This window comes from Rousettus aegyptiacus, unplaced genomic scaffold (genome assembly GCF_014176215.1).
Source record: "Rousettus aegyptiacus isolate mRouAeg1 unplaced genomic scaffold, mRouAeg1.p scaffold_m13_p_3, whole genome shotgun sequence".
In the NCBI taxonomy this organism is placed as follows: Eukaryota; Metazoa; Chordata; class Mammalia; order Chiroptera; family Pteropodidae; genus Rousettus; species Rousettus aegyptiacus.
Genome location: NW_023416306.1, coordinates 127729743 through 127754051, shown reverse-complemented (window position 1 = coordinate 127754051; position 24309 = coordinate 127729743). Strand labels below are relative to the sequence as shown.

Here is a 24309-nt window from a genome sequence, read left to right as displayed (position 1 = left end):
AAGGGACCCCCTCGTGCACTGTTGGTGAGAATGTAAATTGGTGCTATGGGAAACAGCATGAAGGCTCCTCAAAAAATTAAAAATAGAATACCATATGATCCAGCAATTCCACTTCTGAGTATTTATCTGAAAACAAAAACACTAAATTGAAAGGATGTATGCAAATCAGTAAAGCTAGTTCTATGAGAATATCAATAATATAGATAAACCACTAACCAGGCTATTTGGGGATTAATAAAAGAGAGAAGAAATAAATTGCCAACCTCAGGAACAAGAGAGAGAATATCACTTCAGATCCATACATTGAATTCATTGTTTTACAACTTCTTGAAAGAAAACTTGATGTCCAGATGGCTTTACTGGTGAATTTTATAAAATATTTAAGAAAGAAATAATATCAATTCTACATAAACTCTTGTAGAAAATAGAAGAGTGAATACATCTAAACTCATTCTATGGGGCCAGCATTATCCTAAAACCAAAACAAAAAAAATTAAAAGAAATCATGGACCAACATCCCTCATCAACATAGATGCAACCATTCTTAACAAAATTTTAGTAAATCAAATCTAGTGATACATAAAAATGAATAATACAGTGTGTATTTTATCACAGGAATACTGGTTGAATTAAAAATCAAAAGGAGTCAATGTAATTCACCATATTAGTACACTAAAAAAGAAAACTATATGATTATCTCAATAGATTTAGACAAACATCTTTTAATAAAATTCAACATCCACTCATGATAACTCACAAAAAACTAAGAATGAAAAAAAACCTTCTCAATCTAAAAAAGCATCCATAAAAAACCTACAGCTAACACCATACTTCAGTGAAAGACTAATGTGTCTTTTCCCCTAAAACAAGGAATAAATCAAGTCAATGTTGTAGCCTCTGAATCTTCCTCTAGCTTTGTGATTAAAGCCCATGTTTCCCTCCTCTGTATCAATGAATTTACATTTATAACCTCTGTTAGTGCACTTATCACATTTTATTTAATCATTTACCCTTCTGTCTCTTACTCTACAGTGATCTTTGAAAGTCTTTTGCTTTACTCATCTTTGTACAAATATTTATTGAATAATTCAATTAAGAGTTGTATAGAGTCTTAAAAATCATCTAGTTCAGTCATTGAAGTCTCTACTACAGGAAAGTAAACTCTAGTGAGATTAAGTAACTTGTCCAATATCACATAGCAAGTTAGTAGTAATCATCAACCACGTCTTTTCATCTAAGAGGTACTGTCTTCTTGAACTAATCATTAAGTGAAGGCGGCTTTATTCACATTATAAATGAGACAATTATAGCTGAGAAAGTTTAAATGTACTTGCCCATGGTCAATATTAAGTGTTAAAGCAAGTATACAAAGATTATATTATAACAAATATTTTTGTTGGTGGTGGAAGAGTATTTTCCAGTGCTTCGCTTTTGGTTTGTGCAACAAAAACCTAAGTCTTAACGAGAAAATTAGCTGAGAGATGCAATCTAAAAATCTGAAACTATGACCGTGTTTTAAAATGTGAAATGTTCACCAATTCCTTGCTACAAGTGTCACTGTAAGTAAACTTTTATTATATGTACTTTTGTGTGCAAACATCTCAACTCTATTCTGTTTGTATTCATGACAGCATACAGAAACACAAGATCAGGTTAGAATCCTAAATGAATTAAGACTTATAAAAAATGAAAAGTAAGTGAGAATATAAAAGCTCAGAGGTAATTATGACACAGAAATACATACCATAGAATCTTGGAAAATTTCTAGACATGAGCCACAAATTTAGCTTTGGATTCCTTTTAGCCAAAGCCAGTAAAGAAATGCAATCAGTTACAAAATTAACAAGTGTGAATAAGGTAATATGTCATAGAAGAAGTGAAATTTTCTTTGCATTGAGACATGAAAGAAATATTATCTTTAAAGGGATAATAGTATAATAGTAAACAACATTCTTAACATCATCCTCACAATAAATTATCATGGTGAATTTCATGCAGGAAAAGGAAGCTGATGAGGCTTATACCACAGTGAGATCCTTTCACAACTCTTTAAGAAAGGAGGTAAGTTCAACTAAAAGTAAACATATGAGAGGGAGGCTATTATAGAATCCAAAGGAGAGTCTGATAATAAACCTTGTCATAATCTTTTCTTGCAAAAACCTTCTAGAAGGTTTAGGGCCATTTGCTTTCTCAACAAGTAAAGACAAGAGCTTTGCAAGAGGGTTCTTCTATAGGAAAAACCTCCTGCATACCACCTCCTCCTGTCCTGCTGGTATTGTATAGTTTATCTGAAATCCAAAGGTAGGTTAGACAAAGACCATGGATTTTAGAATACTCTACTACTAGTCATAAAGGGATCAGTTGTCATATGACATAAACAAGCACTAGTATTCCAATACTGTCATCTATATGGGGAAACTTATATGTGGGAAGGATTTCAATATGTATGTCTCAAGTAGCCTAGGACACGGTTTTTTAAAAGCATCAATCTTAAAAGAGATGAGGGACATGTTAAGCTGTGTGGTGAATTCATGAGCATTTACTATATACTCTTTTCCCACTTTTGTCTATGTTTGAAATTTTCTATAATAAAAAACTAAGGAAATGTAATTGTGTTGAAGACCCACAAGATCAATGAAGAAGTAACATGAAAAATAACAAGAAATTATAAAATAGACAGAAATAAAACAAGCGTAGATGGACGTAAAATGTACCAATTAGAAATTCCAGAAATAGAAAAAGTGGTAATAGAAATTAAAGGAAACACCAAAACAACTCAATTATAAATGGGCAAAGATTTGAATAGTTATTTTACAAAAGAAGATATATGAATGGCTGGAATAAGCACATGGAAAGATGTTCAACATCATTAGTAATTAGAGAAATACAAATTAAAACTATAATAAGATACCACTTTACACTAGCATGGCTATAATAAAAAAGACAGACAATCACAAGTGTTGGTAAAGATATGGAGAAATGGACCCCTCATACATTGCTAATGAGTATGTAAATGGTGCAGCTACTTTGGAAAACTCTGGCCGTTTCTTAAAAATTAAACATAAATTTACATGAAACCCAACAATTCCACTCCTAGATATCTAAGAAAATGAAAACAGATGTCTACACAAAAAGTTGTACACAAATATTTCTAGCAGCATTATTCATAATAGCCAAAAAGAAACAATCCAGATGTCTTCCAACTAGAGGAGGGATAAACACAACGTGGTGTATCTATGTAATGGAACAATGACACAATATTAAAGAACAAACAATTGATACAGCCTGCAAAATAAATGAACCTGGAAGAAGCCAGATGCATAATGCATATTGTATAATTCCATTAACATGAAATGTCTAGGAAAGGCAAACCTATAGAAACAAAGTATATTAGCAATTGCCAAAGGTTGGAGGGAGTGCCAAGAGCTGGAGGTGAGAACAAGGGTTGATTGCAAATGGGTATGAGGGATCATTTCAGTGTGACAGAAATAGTCAAAACCTGTATTGTGAGGATGGTTGTTCAAATTTGTAACTTTACTAAAAATCACCAAATCATACATTTTAAATGCAATGTAAATTTGCTACAGATTGTGTCTCCCTCAAATTCGTAAGTTAAAACCTAATCCTCAAAGTGATATTCGGAAGTGTAGCCTTTCAGAGGTGATTAGTTTATGAAGACAGAGCCCTCATGAATGAAATTAGTGTCCTTATAAAAGAGGCTCCAATGAGCTCTCTGTCCTTTCTGCTCTTACCATACACCAAATCTGTTGATGCCTATATCTCCAGAACCATGAAAAATAGATTCTGTAGTTTATAAGCCAGTCAGCCTATGCAATTTGTTACAGCAGCTAGAACAGACTAAGATAAAATTATCTCAATGAAGCAACCGGTATTAACAGTTTCTTGTATATTCTTCTAGATATATCTATATATATTTACATACATAATCATACAGATTATTTTTCATTTGCAAATGATAGCATACCATTCACTTTATCCTCTGATGTCTAGTTGTTTCGTTTTTAAAATAGATATTGTAGATCTTTCCATAGCAATATATGTATTGATCCATCACTCTTATTAATACGTGTAGAGCATTCTGCTATATAACTACCACTAATGAATTTTGGGTTATTTCCATCAATTTTGCTATTACAAAAATGCCGCCATAAATATCATGGTACATATGTTATTTCCCATAAGTATGTTATTATCTATAAGAATATATTGTTACCTAATATACTGTTACCATAAATTCTATAAGTAGAATTTCTGGGTCAAAGGGTCTGTGCATTGCAATTTTGTTACATATTTTCAAATTGAGCTCTATAGATATCAATTTACATTGCAAATCACCAATGTATGAGAATGTATTGAGAACACGTTTTTGACAACACAAGTTACCAAACTTTTAGTTCCATGCTAACCTAAAATGTTAAAAATAAAAATAAAAAAAGGCATTTCACTATACTATTAACTTGTCTCTTAGAAAAAGATAACTTTTCTTTATGTAGAACAATCTTATTCCAATATTTTTGATAACTTAGATGGAAGAGAGAAATTCCTTAAAAAACACAAATTACAAAAGCTTACTCAAGTAGAAATAAACAACCTGAGGAGCCATATATGTAGTGAAGAAATTGATTTTGTACTTAAAAAATTCCCACTAGGAAAACTCTAGATTTAGAGAGCTTCAATGAGGAACTCTGCCTAACACATAGAGAAAACATGATATTCATTCTACACACACTTTAACAAAAGCGGAAGAGAAAAGAACGCTTCCCAAATCATTTTATGGGGCCAGCATTTCTCTGATACAAAAACAGGATAAAAATACAACAAAAAAAGAAAATTTCATACCCCATAAACATAGATTAAAAAATCTCTAACATAATGTCAACTGCTGTAATCCAGCAATATTAAAAATGATAATATGTAACCTATTTTAATTTTTCTGTTGGAGTTTATCGCAAGAATGCAAAGTTGGCTCAACATTTCAAAATCAGTATGATTTGCCAAAAACTAAAATAAACCCCACATGGTTATCTCGAAAGATACAGAAACATCATTTTAAAAATTCAACATCCAATTATGACAGCAATTCTCAGAAAACTATAAATGTAAGGGAAATTTCTTAACTTGATAAAGGGCATCTACAAAAAACCTATAGCTAACCACATACTTATGTTGAAAGACTAAATGCTTTCCTCTTCAGATCTGGAACAATGCAAGTATATGTGCACTCACCACTTCTATTCATCATTGCTCTGAGGTCCAGGTTTGTGAAATAAGGCAAGATAAAGAAATGAGAAACTTATGGATTAGAAAAGAAGAGTTAGTATCTCTCTAGAAAAAAAAAGAATCAACAAAACAGTTGTTATAGGTTTAGAAAGGTGTCAGGACACAACATTGACATACCAAAATCAATTGCATTCTGTACATGAGTAATGAATAATTGAAAAATGAAATGAAGAAAACCATAGACTTAACAATAACATCAAAAATCATGAAATTCTGTGGCTACATCTAACAAAATTGATGCAAAATTTGTATGTTAAAGCTGTAAACCATTGCTGAGAGACGGTAAAGAAGATTGAACCGTATGGAGAGATATACTGTGCATATTACTGGGAAGACTCGGTGTTAAGTTGCCAATTCTCTCTGAATTGATCTATCTGTAAATTCAATCCAACCCCAACTAAAATCCCAGGAGACTTTGCAGATATGGAAAAACTAATTTTCATATGGAACTGTAAAGGACCTTGAATAGCATTCATACTCTTGGGCATTTGTTCCTGAGAAATGATTTAAGTTCATACAGTCCAGGCCCGAAATGGAGTCACTTATGTGAAAGTCCATGACACCAAACATAGACTTAATATCTGACCTAACTATAGTTTCAAACTTCTCCAGGAATGCAATCTTAATTGGTCAACTTGGACTTTTCTGGTCAGTATCAATGAAGTAGGTAATCTGTTATATGGCCCCCTGGTCATCCTTCAAAGGAAGCTGAGGCCATCTGCCTGATAAATCACCCTTAGGGGAAGGCAACCTTGACTGAAACAATCCTTCTTTTCTCTTGCTAGTAACTTTCTTGTCCCACCCAGTTTCTAACTATAACTCCCTCCATTTGTACAGTTTCTTAGAGCACTTCTTAACTTGCAAGATGGAATGTTGCCAGATTCCTGATCGCTCAATGAAGCCAATTAGTTCTTTAAATCCATTTGACTGAATTATTAACATTTTCATGGTATTACTTTTTGGAAGAATTCAGAGCAGTAATTTTGTAGACTGTCCCACAATTGAACTTATCTGATTGCTTCCTCATGAGATACAGGCTAAATATTCTCGGCAGGTGATGTGTTCTTTTCAAGTGCATCGGATCAGAAGGCACAGATTTCCATTTTAATAGAACTACATTACTAGATTATTTTTAGAAAAAAAAATTCATTCGCTTTAAATATAACATAAACTTTTGGTTACTATAACCCATCCTAACAACCCTTTGTTACAGATAGTGGGAGCAGGTGTCTTGAGTGGGAAAGACACTGATATGAGATTTGAGGATTTGTGACAATTTGGTCAATAATTAGTTGTGGGTCCCTAAATAATTTTCTTAAAATCTTCATATATTAAAAAAGGGAAGATAACGCCAGAAAATTTCTAAAGATCCTTCGAATTCTAAATTTCTATGATCTGAATCCAGTTGTAGCAGCGACAGAAAGGGATTTGGAATCAGGAGACCCGGATTTGAGCACCAGTTCGGCCACACACCAGCTATGTGAACATGAACAAGCCATTTAATCTCTCTAAACCTCACAGAGATTTGCCTCACAGAGTCCGGAAGGATTAAGTGGGTCATTGCATGCATGTCAAAGTGCACTATAAACTGCGAAAAACTACCCGAATGTCAGGTATTATTTTATAATGTCCATTCTTTTCCTTTTGCTGTAATTAGTCGACCAGAATAAGCAACTTAAGGTGAGACAGACCTAATTTAAAATTTAAAACCAAGAAAATGCCAGTATACTCAGTTTATGGAATTTATAGTTTTATTCCATAAATGCGTATGCTTTGATGATTAATAATACTGGCTAAAATTACGAATAGGTACTCATTTACACAGGCCGGCAGCCCATAAGATGGTCGTTGTTCTTGGGATCCCAGATTTGGGGAGGACAAAACAGTGAACACCAGTATATGAGAATGGTAACAAGTACTTATAAACTAACTTCCTCATTCAGTGATCGATTTCATGTCGAGCCATCAGGTCCACCGGAAAGGATGGCAACCTGAGGCCAGGCCAGTGGGAAAGTTGTCTTGTTCTTCAGAGAGCCGGGCAGCCCTATAATAAAATATGCCCCCTTGGAGTAAAGGTGTTTTTCCCGAGACAACCAGCGGGGCACGTCACACAGCTAACGCTTAATAGTCTCACAACCCTGATAGCCCTTTATAATCTTTATATTCTTATAACCACCCTAGGGATTCTTTCCAGCACCTGGTATGGAACTCGGGAACCTAGTTCATTCGTGAATATCGGGCACATTTTTCCGATTATTCAGAACTGATAAAGCATTTCCCCGGAAGAGGTTGAGGGCGCGCACACGCCTCTTGGTCTATGCTGAGTAAGCGCTAGCTACCTATGCCACATAGTGCCTAGCGCACTGCTGTTGCTTAAAGCTCGAAATGTTGCCGGAATAGGGCTCTCAAAGCGGCGGGGGAACGGCGGCGCAGCGGACGTTGGTGCGGTTGGGCGTGTTTGACCTCCTAGCCCCACGCAGGAGGACGAACCACCTAGGTTGCCGTGGCCGGCCAGGCGGAACGCGCCCAGCGCCTGCTCCGGAGCCCCACACTAGTACGCATGCGCACCCGTCATCCGGGTGCTGGCTGCTGCTGCAGGTTGTGCTGGGGTGGCGGACAGAGGGCGGAGCCAGCGGCTCATTGTGCGCAGCGTTGAGCGGCGCCGGCGGCCGCCGAGGCCTGGGTCGAAGTTGGCGCTGCTGCCGCCGCCCTGCAGCTCACTCGCTGCCTTAGCAGCGCGCTGCTATTCTAAAATGGCTGCCGCTACCGGTGCTGTGGCAGCCTCGGCTGCCTCGGGTCAGGCGGAAGGTAAAAAGATCACCGATCTGCGGGTCATCGATCTCAAGTCCGAGCTGAAGCGGCGCAACTTAGACATCACCGGAGTCAAAACTGTGCTCGTCTCCCGGCTCAAGCAGGTGAGGCCCGGCGAAGTCCGGGAAGGAGAGCTTAGGCCGCGCCGCGGAGCCCCACTTTCCGCCGCAGCCCCCGGCCGCCCGCAGTCGCCGGGACCCCGCGGGACAGCGGGATGGGGAGGCCCCGGGCGGCGCCCGCGCGCGCGGGATGGGCGAGGACCCTCCCGCCGCGCCCCCGCCCCTGCGCCCCGGGCCTGCAACCGGCCCGCGACCGGCCCGGGACCGGCCCGGGACCGGCCGCCGCTGCCTAGCGCGCCCCTGCTTCCCCCGGGACGTCCCCGCAACCTGCGAGGGCTGCGGCTGGCCGGCGCGGCCTCGCTAGGGCGATCGTGGAGACTCGGGAGGCGCTCGGTCCCCAGCCTTGAGCGATGGTGAGCGCGTGCATTTCTTGGTCTCTGAGGGACTGGTTACTTTGGTGACTTCTGCGAAGTTACCGTTTAATTGTGCCCAACCGTTTCCTTCCCACCTTGGGGGGTGGGGATTTGGTAGTGGAAGTTGATGGGTGGGTAAGAGAAAGAGTTTGTTTTCCGCTGGAATTTAAGTTTTGCCATCAGCTCAATAATCTGCTTTTTCATCCCTTATCTTTCTGGTTTGAGGGAGCGTTGGAATTGTAGTAGAGGAGAAATAAGTTTGCATTATAGAAATTAGGAAAGTTCCTTTTAGTTATTTACTTTAGTAGGTAGCAACTTTTCTGCAATCGAGAATATTTAGACTTGTTCAGTATGATATATGATATTTAATTATCTCGACTTGGTAGAGTTTAAAACTCCCTGTGATTTTGAAACCTAATGATACTCCTTCTTGAAAGTTTCTCTCACTCGTACAGTTTAATTGCTTTTCTTTTGAAGTCGGTTTATGAAATGACGGGCAATTCTGATGTCTTGAGGCTTGAGGTTTGCTGATTTTTTTTTCAATTCGTTTTTATAAAATAAGTTTAGATAGATTGTGTAGCATATTAACTTCTCTTTCTAATGTAGGCTATTGAAGAGGAAGGAGGCGATCCAGATAATATTGAATTAACTGTTTCAACTGATACTCCAAACAAGAAACCAACCAAAGGCAAAGGTTGTTACGAGTTATGAACATATTTTAAAATATATTTTGGTTATATAACTTGCCTCTGCTCTTGTGCCACTTGCCCTGTTTATATAGTGCTACTCTTTGCTATTTCCCTCTGGCACTCTGCCTTCTTGGGTCAAGGAAGAGAAGTTCCTGTTGCCAGGCTCTGAGTAACTTGTAGCCCTTAAGATTTGGCTGAAGTTGACCTGAAAGTGAGACTAGTTCTTTATTGCTTCCGAAAAAATTACAAAGTCAAGTTTCATAATGTTTCTTCCTTGATAGTGTGAAAACTTGAAGAATAAATTCAGTTTAATACATATCTACCTTGCCCCACAATTGGCAGAGTATTGTTGGAATTCCTACCAAATCTTTCACCTTGGCTCCTTGCTGTTTTCTCTAGTATATTAAAATTCTATAACCTTTATGTTTAGTATTTTGTTTGACTTGAACTTAATTTGCGTTTATGCCGTTATACATTCTGATTTTCAGTGAAATTCAAAAGACCTCACCAATCATACTAACAAGGTAGGGAAAATCTATTAGCTTTAAGAAAGTTTTAAGTTATGGGGATGTCTTAAGATTTTGATTTTGTAACTTAAACTAGGCCAGAATATATTTTCAGAATATAGTAATTTAATGAATAGATAAAAGTGATTTAAAATCAACATTTTGACAATATAAATGAAATTTAGATATATTTTTTAAAGAGTATGGTAAGTGAAATCTTTACTTGAATACGTAATTACAAATTTTTCCCTTTCTTATGAGGACACTTGCAGAGGGTGGACATGATGTGGGTGTCTGGATTCTGATACCTACCTACATGTTCCATCCATGCAGAATGTGTCATGGACAATTGCAGCGTTAAAAAGATCTAACTTTACAGCTTTGAGTGATTCACGTGCACTCTGTCTGCTCTAGACCAAATTGATTGTAATTGGAGTAAAGTGACTGAATGGATTAACCTTGAAAAGAAGGGAATACTAAAGTTTGATCTTAATAATCTGTGTGGATATCAGGACCAAGCAGATTTTGATGCCATCTCACTGTTTGGGTCTTCCTGCTTTTGCAAGAGCCCCTCCTTTGTGCCGAAGGAAATTGAAAAGGGCTAAGAAGCATTTCCTGGGTGGCATGGGAATGGCAGAGGGAAGTGGAGTCTAGAAGTAAGTTTCTTGAAGATCTGTGGTTTTTAATGTGACTGTGACTTCATATATCATTTTGAAAAATCCATTTCTCTGTGTTCAGAGAAATTTGTGCTGAGAGGCCTCTGCTAATAAACCAGAGGCTATTTCAAAATGAAGAAGCATAAAAAATTAGGAAATAAGTACACTAGGAATTAACCATGTTTCTAATAGTGATTTTGATTCATGTATATTATTTAGTACATTGTGATAGTTTAACAGATACTATGTATTAATCACTGTCCCGAATTATTTGAGCCGATTATTGATTTTAGTGTCTAAAATAAACCTTTTAATTCTCACCTTTTAATCTCTATGTAGCTAGCCCTTTTTCAGTATCTTACCATTAGAAATAATTTCAGCAATATAAAATTTTAAGTTTCTTAGTATAGATGTAAAATCAGTATGATATTTTTTTTCTTTTATATGGGTTATAAGGATACTTGAACTTCATAATTTGTCTATAACTGGTGTTAAAGTGTCTTGTCTTTAGTTAGAGGTGTAATAGTTATCATTTGTCTCTAGCAGGTTACTGGTTACTACTGAGTACTTCGCAGACTCATTTTAGCACATGTATGATAAATAGCTTTTATCTCCTTAAATTCCATTTATCATTGTTCTGAAAATCCTGTGAATTGCAAAAAACATAATGTAAATACCAAACCAAGAACCTAGTTTGAATTAATTTACAATTAAGATGTTTATAAAGATTACTTTCAAATTTAAGAAGTTTAAAAATTCTCATAAATCAAATCTGAATAGAAAAACTTTTAAAAATAACAAAACAATTTTAAAACCAAGGATTCAAGAAATTAAATGTTTAAATGTGATGTCAGGTTTTTAGTCTAGTTGCTGAATTGCTACATTAAGTTCTTCTTGCCAAATCTTATTTCATTTAGCAGTATCTACCTTGAAAATAATGTCTTCTTGGTCATACTTCTTTTCCTTTAACGGGTCTGTTTCCTTTTTAGTCAAGTTGGAAATTTCAGTAGGTAATGTGTAAGGCTTTTTTTGTTCTTAAATTTAATAGTTATATATAGCCAAGAGCCAGAAGAAAAATGCTTTCTGTTCAGCTAAACTAGATGCCTACTGAAGGAACAGACAATCATAGGGCTTCAACCAATATAAATTTTCTTTAGGACAGATTATTAGAAAAGGAAAAGAGCAAAAAAAGGGATTAGTTACTTAGAGGCAGTCATGCAGACATCAGCAAGACACAACATAAAAGAAATATTTTGATAAAAGTTAAATGATGTTAGGAAAGCAAGAGAGAAGCTTCATGGGTCTGGAAAAATTACTTAGGTGAAATATTAAGCTCATTCGCTTATAAATGCAGGGTTACTGTTTCTTTAAAGTTTTGTTTTGTTTTGCTTTAAAGTGATTGTGTTTGGACAGATTAGAAAAAAGGAATCGGCATTAAGTATGGTGTAGAGTTTAAAATGCAGTTTATAAGCACAAACTTAAAATAAAAGTTGGTAATGTTTTAATGGGTTCTAATATTATGATCAACATTTGTAAAAAATCTGTTTGTATACAGTAAATATAGTGAAATAGTTTGTAGCTTAGCTTAGTTCTCCTTTCTAAGTATCTTTTTACTCCCTTTGTAATGAACTTTTAAATAAGTAACCTAGAAGAAAGCTTCACCGGTGAGATTTACTATCATATTATTTGGGTGTGTGTTAAGAAAGCGGCTAAACAGGTAGAACGAACTCCTCATTAGCTTGTTTTAGAGATCATAGATTTAAAGTTTCTTTTGGTTCAGCTGACAATGGCATATCATTCTTTTGGATTTTCAACCTTTAGCGTTGTCTCTGAACTTCAGCAAGTTATTTTATGTGGTTAATCAATATAGTATTCTGAATTACATATAATGTAGTGCTTACTGATGTTGAAACTCATTTTCAGTACCTGCAGGCTTTTGCTATACAAAATCTGATTTTTTTCCCCTATAGAAAAAAGTATAATTTGTGGTTATAGGTTTATCCAAACATCTAATGTCTAATTTTGTGTGGATAATACCACAAACAGTATAATTACATGTGTACTGTGTAAAGCTTTCTAAAATTTATGTCAAATAAGAATATAGTAATCAACCACATAAAATGCATTTAATACGATACAATGTAGTATACTGTAACTACTGCCTTTTTTTTTTTAAACTACAGTATGTTTTGATGTTAAGGAAAACTTAATCAGAACTGTGGCATTGAGAAGGGTACAGAATTCTTACAGATTTTTTTTAGGTATCCATAAGACTAGACGCTTTATTAGGATAAGGACATAATCTTTTATGTATACTAGTCTCTGTAATGCCTAGCATAGTGCTTGGCACATAATAGGTGCTCTGAAAATATTTGTTGATTACTGAGGGCTTTCTTAACTACTTTAAAAAACATCTCTTTTGGTGGCATATTTTTTTGTAAGAAGCACATATATCAGAGGTTAACAGTCTTCACTACCTTCCAGTCTTTCTCAACAGCACCAGTGCCTTCTTCTTAAACACTGGTATGTAAAGTATACTTTTAGGACAGGTTAATCATTGCAACATCTTTTTATTCCTCGTCAAAATCTTGTTGTAATAGATAGTCTGATAACTTTTGCTGGAATATTGTCCAGCCTCAGATTGTGTATGTCATTTTCATTTCACAAAATGAAACCCTTTTACCTCAACCATTAAAACCTGCATTTGCCTTACGCAGTTGTATATGGTGGATTATGTTTATCATCAAAGCACTTTTGGACTTTCTAACCTGTTGTATCAAATATGTGTGTCAAGGTAGGTAGAATTTTGTAGTGACAGTGTGCTTCTTCCAAGTTAGTCATCTAGGCATTCTGAGCAGAGGACTTTAGACTTTATTTCCCTTTCATAAACTTATGTAAAGTGCAAATTGTCCAGGAATTAGAAGAAAAAGAAATCTTTATCATTATTGGTGGCATCAGAAATTACTTTAATGAAGAAGTTGGACAATACGTTAGGGTTAAAGGGTAGAATTTACTGACTGTTTAACTATACTATAGTTCTCACATATTACAATACATTGGACTCAGTGGTGTACAGTTCCAGGAGTTAGCCTTACATGACCTTCCTGCTACCTTGGAATAGTAGTTTGCCTTACAGCTTTACAGTATTTTCCAGATAATAAATGTGAAATGTTTCCATTTTAAAAATTAGATAATCCGGAAAATACAAAAAGTGAAAATCGCCCCAAATTCCACCATCCTGAATTTATCACAGGTAACATTTTGTTGATCTGAGGTTTGTACATGCATGTGCATGTCTTATAGGTTTATGTTTAAGGATCTTTTTTTTTTCCTCTTCAACAGCTAAAATAGGTTCATACCATACGTGGTGTTTCGTTAAAGATAGATAGAATTTAAAATTTCTCTAGTTTGGAGTATCTGACAACAATAACCACCATCCTCTTACAGGCTTCTCACTCAAGCTTCTTTGTTTATGTTCCGTCATCTTAGTGGTTCTCAATCTACTCTACCTTTGAGTCATTTGATTTTTTAAAAATATAGAAACACCAGGCTCCTAACCCCCACAGAGATTTGCTTTCGGTTGGTCTATTGGGGACCCAAGCATCAGTATTTTCTGAAGTTCTTCAGGTGATTCTCATGCAGCCAGAGTTAAGAACCACTGACTCTAGATTGACACTTAGCATCATCTTCATTCATCTCTTTCTGCCTTTCAGTCTGCAAATTGTTTTATATACTTTACAGTTTTCCAAAAACTTTCACCTTGCATTATTTGATTTCGGCAACAGTGCTGTTAAGCAGTAATATTTTCTTTTTATTGATAGAATAGAAAACCCATTAAGAAGTCAGTTTTTGTTGTCTTTTAACATATCATGTGTTCACATACACGTGTTATATGTGTGTGTTTAGTCTGGTTATCTTGAGGTGACAAAACTAAAGATTTTAAAACTATTCTTTCGGTGTTTTTTAAATTATAATGAGTGTGAATTATCTTAATAGTAGATTAAAAAATAATAAGTGACCTATTGGATGACAGTCTATGATTATTTTAAGATAGTGCATGCAGTTGGGAAGAGATGGTTCTTGGAAATATTACATGTTTGGCTTATATTCTGAATCTTTCCCCCACTTCTCCAACAGAAATTTTATTACTAAATATTTTCTACATTTCATAGTTTCTATAACTGTTTAAGGAAAAAAGTTACTCAAGCCATGGTTTTTTTTAGCAAAATTACTTTAAATTCTGCTAATTAGGTAGATTTGCTATTTTTGTTTTTGGAGGTATTTCTGAACTTGGAAAGGAAAAATGCAAACTTTATAAGTACCAATTTGCCTTTGGAGGAGAAAACCAGTTTACAATCCAGAATCCTTTATTTATAATTCTGAAATACAAAATTTAGTGGCAAAAGTGAGGCTACTTATAGTCTTGATTTATCCCATTTGATCTGAATATGCACGTATTTAATTGCACAGATATTGCTGTGACTGAGAGACACTTTCAGAAGCCACTGGGAAGTTTAAATTAATAAATGGTATATACATCATCTTACACTACTAAAATCTGAAAATTCTGAATTCTGAAAGATGTTTGGCTCCAACATTTTCATTAAAGATTCGTGGACCTATACAGATTTATATAGCATAAATGAGATGTTTCTAAGTGTCATCTTCCTTTAGTATATATGTTTTTACTTTGCCATTTTACTTTAGACCCTAAAATCACACAAAGAACATTGCAGTGTATTTTATGTAATTTCAGAATAGCCACATGTTGCTACTGTGATACTTTTAAGGTGTGATAAGTTCTTTTTGTTTCCATTTTTTTATTTTGTTATACTACCATTTATTGCTCAATTTATTTTCTAATTTTGTTCCTCAAGCCATTAAAATTAGGTGTCAGTCTACATGAAACTTATAGTTAACTCACCTTGGTACTGTCCTTTGGATGAGTTACGTTTTTGTGGCAAATGACAGATTCCTTGGACAAATGGTTATGTGATTAAGTTGCCATAGGAGCTTTGTTAACACAGACTTAAATGAAAGCTAAGGTCAAAAATGGTTACTATCCAGAAGTGTGCCTAAGGGGTGGTGTTGCTTGTTGGAGTTTAAAGGGGATTTGGTTTTGGTTTTGTTTCTCATCTGTGATATCATGAAAGTTAGGAATCTGTAGATGTACTTTGTACTATCTTGAAAGTTGGAGTTTATAGTTCTTACTGACAGGATGCGGTTGCATATGGTAGTTTGACTGGTTTGTCACCTCTTTGTCCCATTGAGGGCTAAATAGAAATTTAGACCTCGTTGGAAACTAGCATCCAACCTCGGACTTACTCTATTATCAGTCAGGAAATTTATAATGCTTGGGTATCTGATATAGCATCATACTAGGTTCTGGGCTGGATGGTGAACATCACAGTTTTTTAAAGTATGAGTTATATGGGAGACAGGTGATACTTTCTTTCATAAGGGAATTGATTAGGTTATAGTTTCTAATTGAGCATATGTAAAATAAGCCCAAAGTTACAGATTATGAAATTTATGAAAGCAGTCAAAAGTTAGGGTATACAATGTTTTCTTAAACACTATGTATCTATCAGGTTATTACTGTAGTTTCATCACTGTATGTATGAAAATCTTGTCCTTGTGGTTTTTATGTTTATAAGCTAATGATACATTAAATGTCCCAATACAACTGTTAAAAACAGTTAAGGGATAGTGAAGTTGGACCATTTCGTATACCTCTGTCTCTTGCCTGTTTCTCATGGGGGCAAGTTACAAAATCTCTGTGAGTCTCACATTTTAAAATATGGATGTGGCTTTTGGAACCTCTGTTAACACTAAAAGAGATAACATTTTAAACAATTTACATGTAGCTATGTTAAGATCTAATGGTTCTGAAGAATGGGAGGGAATAGGGCTGGGTGAAATTGAAGCACTGCCTTTACTAGTTTTGTAATATGATTAACTTTACAGCATTAATTTCCTCTTTCATAAAATTGGGATACAGTTATGATAAAAATAAATACATTAATGTATATAAAGCCTTTAACCTAGTACCTGGACTGTGGAAGCCACTTAAGTATAGGTAGTGACTGCTGGTGTTTTGTTGTAGTGTAATTTGATTTTTCTGTAAGTGAACTAAAGCAAGTGAAATTCACCATGGAGTATGCATAGTAAATGTAGTTTGTAGTTATGCTGAGAATTGCCATTTCAAAGATAATATCTTTAAATTCAGTTAATTAACCACTCCTTAGTAAATTAATGTTTTACGTAGGTCATAGTAAGATGTAGTGGAAAGAATTTAGGAAATGAGAAGCCTTGGCTTCCTGTTCTCGCAATGCCATTTATTAGCTTTGGGCAAGCTGTTTAACCTCTCAGGCTTATTTTCTCTTTTGTAAAATTGTGATTATCTGCCCCATGTACCATAGAGTGCTTGGAAAAATCAGTTGAAATTTAAAATTTTCTTTTTGCAAAATGGAAAGCAACTTATAATTGTAAGGAGTAAATAGTATTTGCAAATAATAGGAAGGAGCCCCCTCCCCTCATCCAGCCCTAACTCAATTTAGGTGGAGGAGGGGGAGAGAGTCTGTATTTTTGAAAAGCTTATTTTTCCCAAAAGGTAACATCTTTAAGGTTTTTATATTTGAAATGTTCTCTAAATACAGTAGAAGAATTTAGTGAGCTCTTTCTTACCTGATGCTATTTCCTTTTTCAGGGAAGAAACATCTTTATTTAATTTTTAAAGTAGATTAGTAAGTACTTTCTGGCTAAACAGGCTTTCATAGTCATTACCCTTGTAGTAACTTCTAATTTATATTTCCTCTAAAATACACCAACATTCTAGATAGGAAGTGAACACCACACTAAGCTCTGCTTTGTTTCTCTTTTGATTCACACAAGTCCTCAGGGGCAGAGACAAGCCCTCTTTCACCTTAGTGTGTAAAAGAAAATCCCCCACATTTAATCTTGTTTTTTATATCCCGGAAGGACCAGTATCTTGTTTCCTTTTTCATCACTCATTCAGGGGAGGGGTTTCAAATTGGAAGTAGAGGAAGACAGGGGCTGGTGAGGAGACTAGGGGAGGGGAGGTATTCTTTTTAAAATAGTTCTGTCTCACCTAAACCCTCTTCCCTGGGGTCAGCGAAGTTTAAGATACGTACGTGGCAGTTCCCGTTTTAGGCAAAAGGAAAAGTTTATTAATTGGCCTCAGGAAAGAATATCCATTCAAAATAAGTAAATTTTAAAAAATTTAAATACTAAAGTTTCAGCAGCTGTGTGTTTTACAGCATTTTTGATACATCATGGGTTATTGAGTAGGCTTTTGTGGACTAGTCTGAAAACAAACTTTTAGCATTGGCTCTGAGAAAACCTTTTATTTTTTGGTGTGGAGAACATTCTTAAAGTTTCAGCCACCAGTTTCAAGTTTTAAAGATGAGATTTGGGTGGAGGACACCTGTAGTCTTATCTGGAAGCTATTAATGGTTTTTATTCAGAAGTAGTTTCTACTTGTCTTAAATCAGTTAAATCAGTCATTAAGTGCCCAGCACTACTTGTATTTAGGCCATTGGAGAAATACAAAAAATGGTGAAGCAAGATGTACTTGAGAGTACAAGGTAATATATATATAATAAACTGATAGATTGTAAGGTATAGATTAAAGTGTGCGAATTTTATTTCAGAGAAAGTTTGTTGAAGAAGGGAATTTAGGGAAGGCTTTGGTGGGGGGATCTGAGTCTTGAATTTAGCTATCAGACATCTGGTTATAGCTACAGTTAGTAGAATACTATTAAAAGGTGCTGTTACTTCTAGGAGGATTGAAGATAGAGGATTTGAGTGGTAAAAAGAAAAATGTATTACATATATCAAGTCAGTTAAGATGATGGGTGCGTATGTAGGATTAATTATTTGCACAGTTTATTTTAGTGAAACATCATGACGCTGTTAAAGCTTTTTTTGTTTGGGTAGCTCTGAGCAGGTGGTTTATAAGCAGTCGACACTGGCTTTGTCAGATGATTGGGAATAGAGAATGATACTGCGGGGTAAACTTCTGAATGTTTTTTGCTCTTAATTTATAAAGTATTGGTTGTTAGCCCATTTTCCTTCTTTTGTAGGTAAAAAACAGGAAGCAGATGAGTTGAGTGGAGATGCTTCTGTGGATGATGATGCTTTTGTCAAGGTAAAGTGTTAATTACTCAGGCTCCGATGTTTATTTTGAACCTAGTATTTGCATGATGAACTCATACATCCTCCTTGAACAATACTGAGTGTGTTGAGAAAATAAAGATACTTATGTAATATTGTCAATCTCACTCTCATAGTTGAGAAATATAATACATAACTTTATTTTCAGTTAAATGAGACATAAAGCTAAAAATAATATTTGTCCAGGCCTTTAAGTAGGAATTCGAGACGTAGGGGCCAGAGGAATAGCTACAGGACAATTGGTATCTTAGTTCCTAGACAGGGTACTGCAGTGAAGGATATTGATAATTTTTTTGCATCCACCCATTGCATTTAGCTTTTGCATATAATATATAGAGCTTAGATTAGTGTAGTCCCTAAAGTAGAGAGAGAAAATCGCCGATGTGTTGCTACTTGGTAAAGATCAAATTAAGAAATTTGTTTTGTGCTTTAAAGTAAGATAAGCCTGGTCTTTTTTGGCTGAAAAGAATATTTAAAACCGACCAGCCAGAAAAATAATGTATGTAATTTTAATTAGAGTTATAGCAGTTCTGTATACCAAGTTATTTTTAATCATAGTTGAAGTTTTTTGTTTTCACTTTACTGAAATATGATTTGCTACTTACTGATCATTAGGTCCTAAGTAGTGTAGCATTTGAAGGAATTATTTAGTGAGCATACTTTCTCTTAAATTACGTACATTTATATTCCCATATATTCTATTTTCTGTGTATAGTTAGTCCATATTGTCGTAACATCCCTGGATGTCATTTTCCACCACGAAGTCAGCTTATCTCTACTTTTCTGCCCATCTCTTCTACCATCTAGCCTTCTACCCTCTCATGTTACACACAGACCATACAGTGCACCACACACCCTTCACTTTGTACCTTGAACTTAGAGAGCAGGCACAGAGAAAGAAACGTTTGGTTGAGGAGTTAACCCTGAAATCAGAATTTTTTAGGCAACATTTACCCAGGGATCCATTAAAATTGAAGATTGCATCCTGTAATCAGCTCTTGTTTGAGCCTTTAAGAACTCTTCAGTCTGTGTTCTGTTATCCTTGTGATAAATCTTCCTTTAGGTTTGGTCCCTTGTTCTTATTCTCTAGTTGTCTTCACTAGTGAGTATATGATTAAGCAAAAATTATCTATAAACTGGAAAAACATTGTGACTTAGTAAAAAACCTTTTAATTTTGAAACATCTGACTTTCTTTTATAAAAATCTTAGTCATTTGATATATTACAAGGAGATATATACTTCCATTCAGCATAGTATGTGCTGCAAAGGATACCTTTGTGTCGTCATTAAATGAACCTCGTCATAATGTCCCGACACAGCTGTTAAAAACAGTAAGGGATAGTGAAGAACAAAATAGCTTAAAAAAAAAAATCCTACTTAAATAAATATATCTTCAGTTTCTGCATTATATTTATTTTTCACTTAGGATGTATTAGTATGTGTAACATGTTTGATGGAAATTGTTAATATACTTTCCTTGTCTTCCAGAGCAGGTAGTTTTGGAATTAATAGTAGTGATGAGTAAATATCACCTATTGCCTAGATATATCAACAGTTTAGGAATTGCTTCCATTTATAAGTGAGGAGAATGGTCCAAGTTGGCACTTCAGAATAGATGAAATTTTCTCAATGATTTACCTTGATTTTTATTTATTTGTACTTGTTCTACCGTCATACAATCACCTACTCCATTTTCAATTCATATAGTTCTCCCACTCATATGTGGTGAGATTGGTCAGACCTACTGTCCCAGAGATGCCTCACTCCCCAAGCACTACACATACCAAAACAATCATATTTCTTCTTTTTGCCCACCTCCTTTAGAAATTTCTATTTCCTCACTTTAGTTCAGCTATGAATGATTAATAGTCATGTCCCTGACCTTTTCCCTTTTTAACCAGAAACCTTTTCTTAAATCTGCTATATTTGCTATATATATAGGAATAAGAATATTGCTATAAGAATAGGAAAGAAAGAAGGAATGTTCATTGCTTTCAGCCATTTCTCTGCAGGTAATCAAAGAGGAAACTAAGTGGATTGCTGCTTTTCTTTGTTTCTAGTGAAGTAACATGTAATTATAAACTGTAAAGGGCAAAGAGATATTCCTTTAGGGAAATAATCCCAACCAGTATTCCCTTACCTAGCTGACATTGTGGCATAGTGATAGATTTCAAAATAAATACATTTAAATTAATTATTTGCATATTTTTCAAGAACAGACATTGGTATAACAGTTGGGATTCCTTATTATTAATTAAAAATAAACCTTATAATACATAAGACTTCCAGAGTCTGAAGTTAAACTAATCTATGGCACATGGAGAAATCATGTCATTTCTTTGAGCCATAACTTCTTGGACAGCTCCTAGGATGTGAGTTGGTAAATATTAAATAGCTGGAACTTGAGGACATCTCTAGTAGCAATCCAATTCATATGTATTTCAGTATGAGAGATTTGGGAACTCAGATATGTGGTTCAATGACCTTGGTATTAGACTCCCTCTATTTTTAAAGACACAGTTAACGTTTAAGGTAAAATGATTGAACTTTGGGAATAATGTCAAAATATAGTAAAATTTAAAAATGTTAGAGATATAAATTATCAAAAACATTGGTGGATAGCCTACACTACCTTGCCTCTAGTTGTACCACATTTTCTTACCATTAAAAGGACTGCGAATTGGAGAATCAAGAGGCACAGGAACAAGACGGAAATGACGAACTAAAGGACTCCGAAGAATTTGGTGAAAATGAAGAAGAAAATGTGCATTCCAAGGAGTTACTTTCTGCAGAAGAGAACAAGAGAACTCATGAATTAATAGAGGCAGAAGCAATAGAAGATTTAGAAAAAGAGGACATCGAAAGTCAGGTCTTTAGCCAGTTTTTCTAAAATGTGACTCAGATAAATTAAGCACTAAATAAAACATTTTTTCTAGTTCCATGTGGCAGTCAGAATTTTCAAAAAATATATTTTTAAAGTTATTTATAAATCACCCAGAATCCTACCACCCAAGATGACCTTTTTAATTATTTATCTTCCTTATATACATATATATATTTATGTAGTCATTATGTCTTAAATTGCTATTCTATATAATATTTTCATTTATCATAATGACTTCATAATCTGTATGTTATACCATAATATATTAGACTGCTTTCTGTGTGTCCAAGAGCCACTCTTAACTTGGGACATTTAGATTTTATGTTTTCTACCCCACTATGAGTGGGTGTACCAGTTTCACTCTGACCTTGCCAACATTACCTGGTGATAAAAATTTTTTTGCTACTTTGGTAGCTATAAAAGATTAACCTGCATTTTTTGATGATTATCAAGGGTGGGGGAATTACTTACGAAAGTATAGTTTAAAAGCATATAATTAAAAAAGTCTTTTCTTTGAATGAAGTAGACCAATTGTCCTGCTTTGAAGTATGTTAGTATGTCTTAAGTAAATCAGTGGATTAGAAAGTCAGTGCTGTTAGTACTTAGTCATGCATAGAACTCTTTTATACTACCTACCCTAATAAATGAAGGGCTCAAGAAAGAGGTTTTTTTATTTCTCTTGTCAATGTCACTTTTTTTGTTGACATAAAAAATATAATGTGAATTAATAAGCATTGACTTAGTACCAAAGGTATCGTAGACACTGTACAGAACATGAGGCAAATAATAATTGGGTATAGCATAAAAGCATTCTCATATTTCCCAGACATTTTGTAAAGCAAAGCTATTGTATACCCTTTTACTTAGGAAATTGAAGCTCAAGAAGGTGAAGATGATACCTTTCTAACAGCCCAAGTAAGTTTACATTTAGTCCTATGTATTTGATATTGTGGGTGGAAGGGCTTAGAAGAGGAATCTTATTTTGACTTCATAATTCTCTAATTCATAACACTGCCTTAAATTTAATACTAAGTTATTTATGTGATATATACAAAATACTTAAAATTGACAGCCTAACTTTCTGTTGCCACAAAGGTATTTAGAAATTATAACAAGGTTCCTACTATTTTCAGAATAGAAACGAAAACAGTCTATCCTTTCTCAAAAACATAACTTTGATTACTAGTCTTTCTCCTTGATTTTTTTCTCTGTCATTTTGGTATAATATAAGTCATTTAAAAGCATTAATATCGTTTTCAAAGTTTTATTTACATTTTTGTTATTTTAACACTGAGGATGGAGATAGTATAAAAATGATTAAAATCTCTGTTCTAGAAACTTACTTGGGGGTGTGTATGTGTATAGAAAATGACCGCTCTCCTATTGTGTGTTAAAGTTTGTTTTTGGTGTATGTAATATACATGGCATACGTTTTAAAGCATGACTTACATACTATAAACATGTATCGCTCAATTTCTGCAGATGTTTTTTAGTTATTAGTATCCTTTGTCTTTCCCTCATATCTATACTCAAGAATCCCTTGTTTGTGTATCCTCTTTAAGGAGTATACTTACAAATAGAGATAGGGGTTCCCTCTGTTACTAGATTAGGAAAAGCGATCAGTTCTATTATTTCCTCACTGTAATATTTACTAGAAGCGTATATAGTGGGATTTATGTTCATGGACTGCTTAGCTGATTGCTTCTGGTCATGCCTTCTTTCCTGCAGCTCTTTTGCCTTTGAAATGCTGGTGAGCCACAAATGCTGGTGAGACTGTCTCTTGGCTCTCTGGGCTAATTGCAGTGGGAGAGACTATATTTCTGGGAGACATGTTTCTAATAACAGAATATTCAGGCAGGAAATGTGGTAGGCCTGTGAAAGTCTATAGACTTGTCTCCCACACTATCCTCAAGTATGTTCATTTCTGAGTGATAAAGAGTAGATGAGAAAGATTAACTCTCAGATTGGGGAAGTGCCTTTTCTAGATTATTAATTTGCATAAGGGTGGAGTTAAGCTCTTTATATTATTTGGCAATAAGCTTTTTCATTTCCATCAAGGGCCTGTCCTATAGCTATACTAGCTGTACTGGTTGTGAGTTGTGTGAAGGCATCATGTCTAAGGGTCCCCATTTCACACATTAGACTGTATCTTTATTAGAAAAATTTTATGATGGAGGTAAAATATGGAATGGGTGCCTTTTTCTAATTTCACAAATTTTTATGGGCTAGAGATGGCCTTATTCTAATTCCATCCTGATAATGAAAATAGGTATTTATTTCTCATCAAGGGACAAGTTTGCCTTATTGTATCAAAAGTAGGGAGGTTATATCTTCAGAGACGTTCTCTTGAAGCAAAATGACGTTTTTCTCCTTTCCAAATAATGTATAGTGAAACATCTAGAAACATAAATGTATCCGGATTTCATCATGAGCTTATGCTTCTACACATTCCTAATGAATATAATATCTTACTGTGTGTATTAAGGAATACTACACAGAGTGGAACCATCACCTGTCTTCAGCTTCGATCTGCTTATGGACAGTCTTGCTTATTCTATAGCTCTGCTTTCCCTTTCTGCATTATTGAAACAAATCCCGGACATTATATTTTCATTAAAAAATTTTAGTATGAATCTCTAAAAGAAAACTCATATTTTACATTAGCACTCCTAACAAGATTTCAGTATCATCAGATAAATGGTTAGTATTCAAATGTTCAGTTGTGTATATTTCTTTTTTTTTTTTTTTTAAAAAAAAACAGGTTTTGTTTGAATTTAGATACAAATAAGATCT

At 34.9% G+C, this 24309-nt stretch overlaps 1 protein-coding gene across 3 annotated transcripts in view; it reads left to right on the top strand.

Moving 5' to 3' along the window:
• The first annotated feature begins 7941 nt into the window (after positions 1–7941).
• SLTM (SAFB like transcription modulator) overlaps positions 7942–24309 on the top strand; it is a 40388-nt gene continuing 24020 nt past the window's right edge. For 2 of the 3 annotated variants that reach the window (XM_016126936.2, XM_016126934.2), the window contains exons 1-5: positions 7943–8216; positions 9191–9278; positions 18541–18605; positions 21304–21501; positions 22384–22431. In XM_016126936.2, coding sequence (XP_015982422.2) covers positions 8055–8216; positions 9191–9278; positions 18541–18605; positions 21304–21501; positions 22384–22431 — 561 coding nt within the window. In that variant the 5' untranslated portion in view covers positions 7943–8054. Of the gene's footprint in view, positions 8217–9190; positions 9279–18540; positions 18606–21303; positions 21502–22383; positions 22432–24309 lie in introns of all 3 variants that reach the window. The other variant, XM_016126937.2, reaches the window with a different exon arrangement.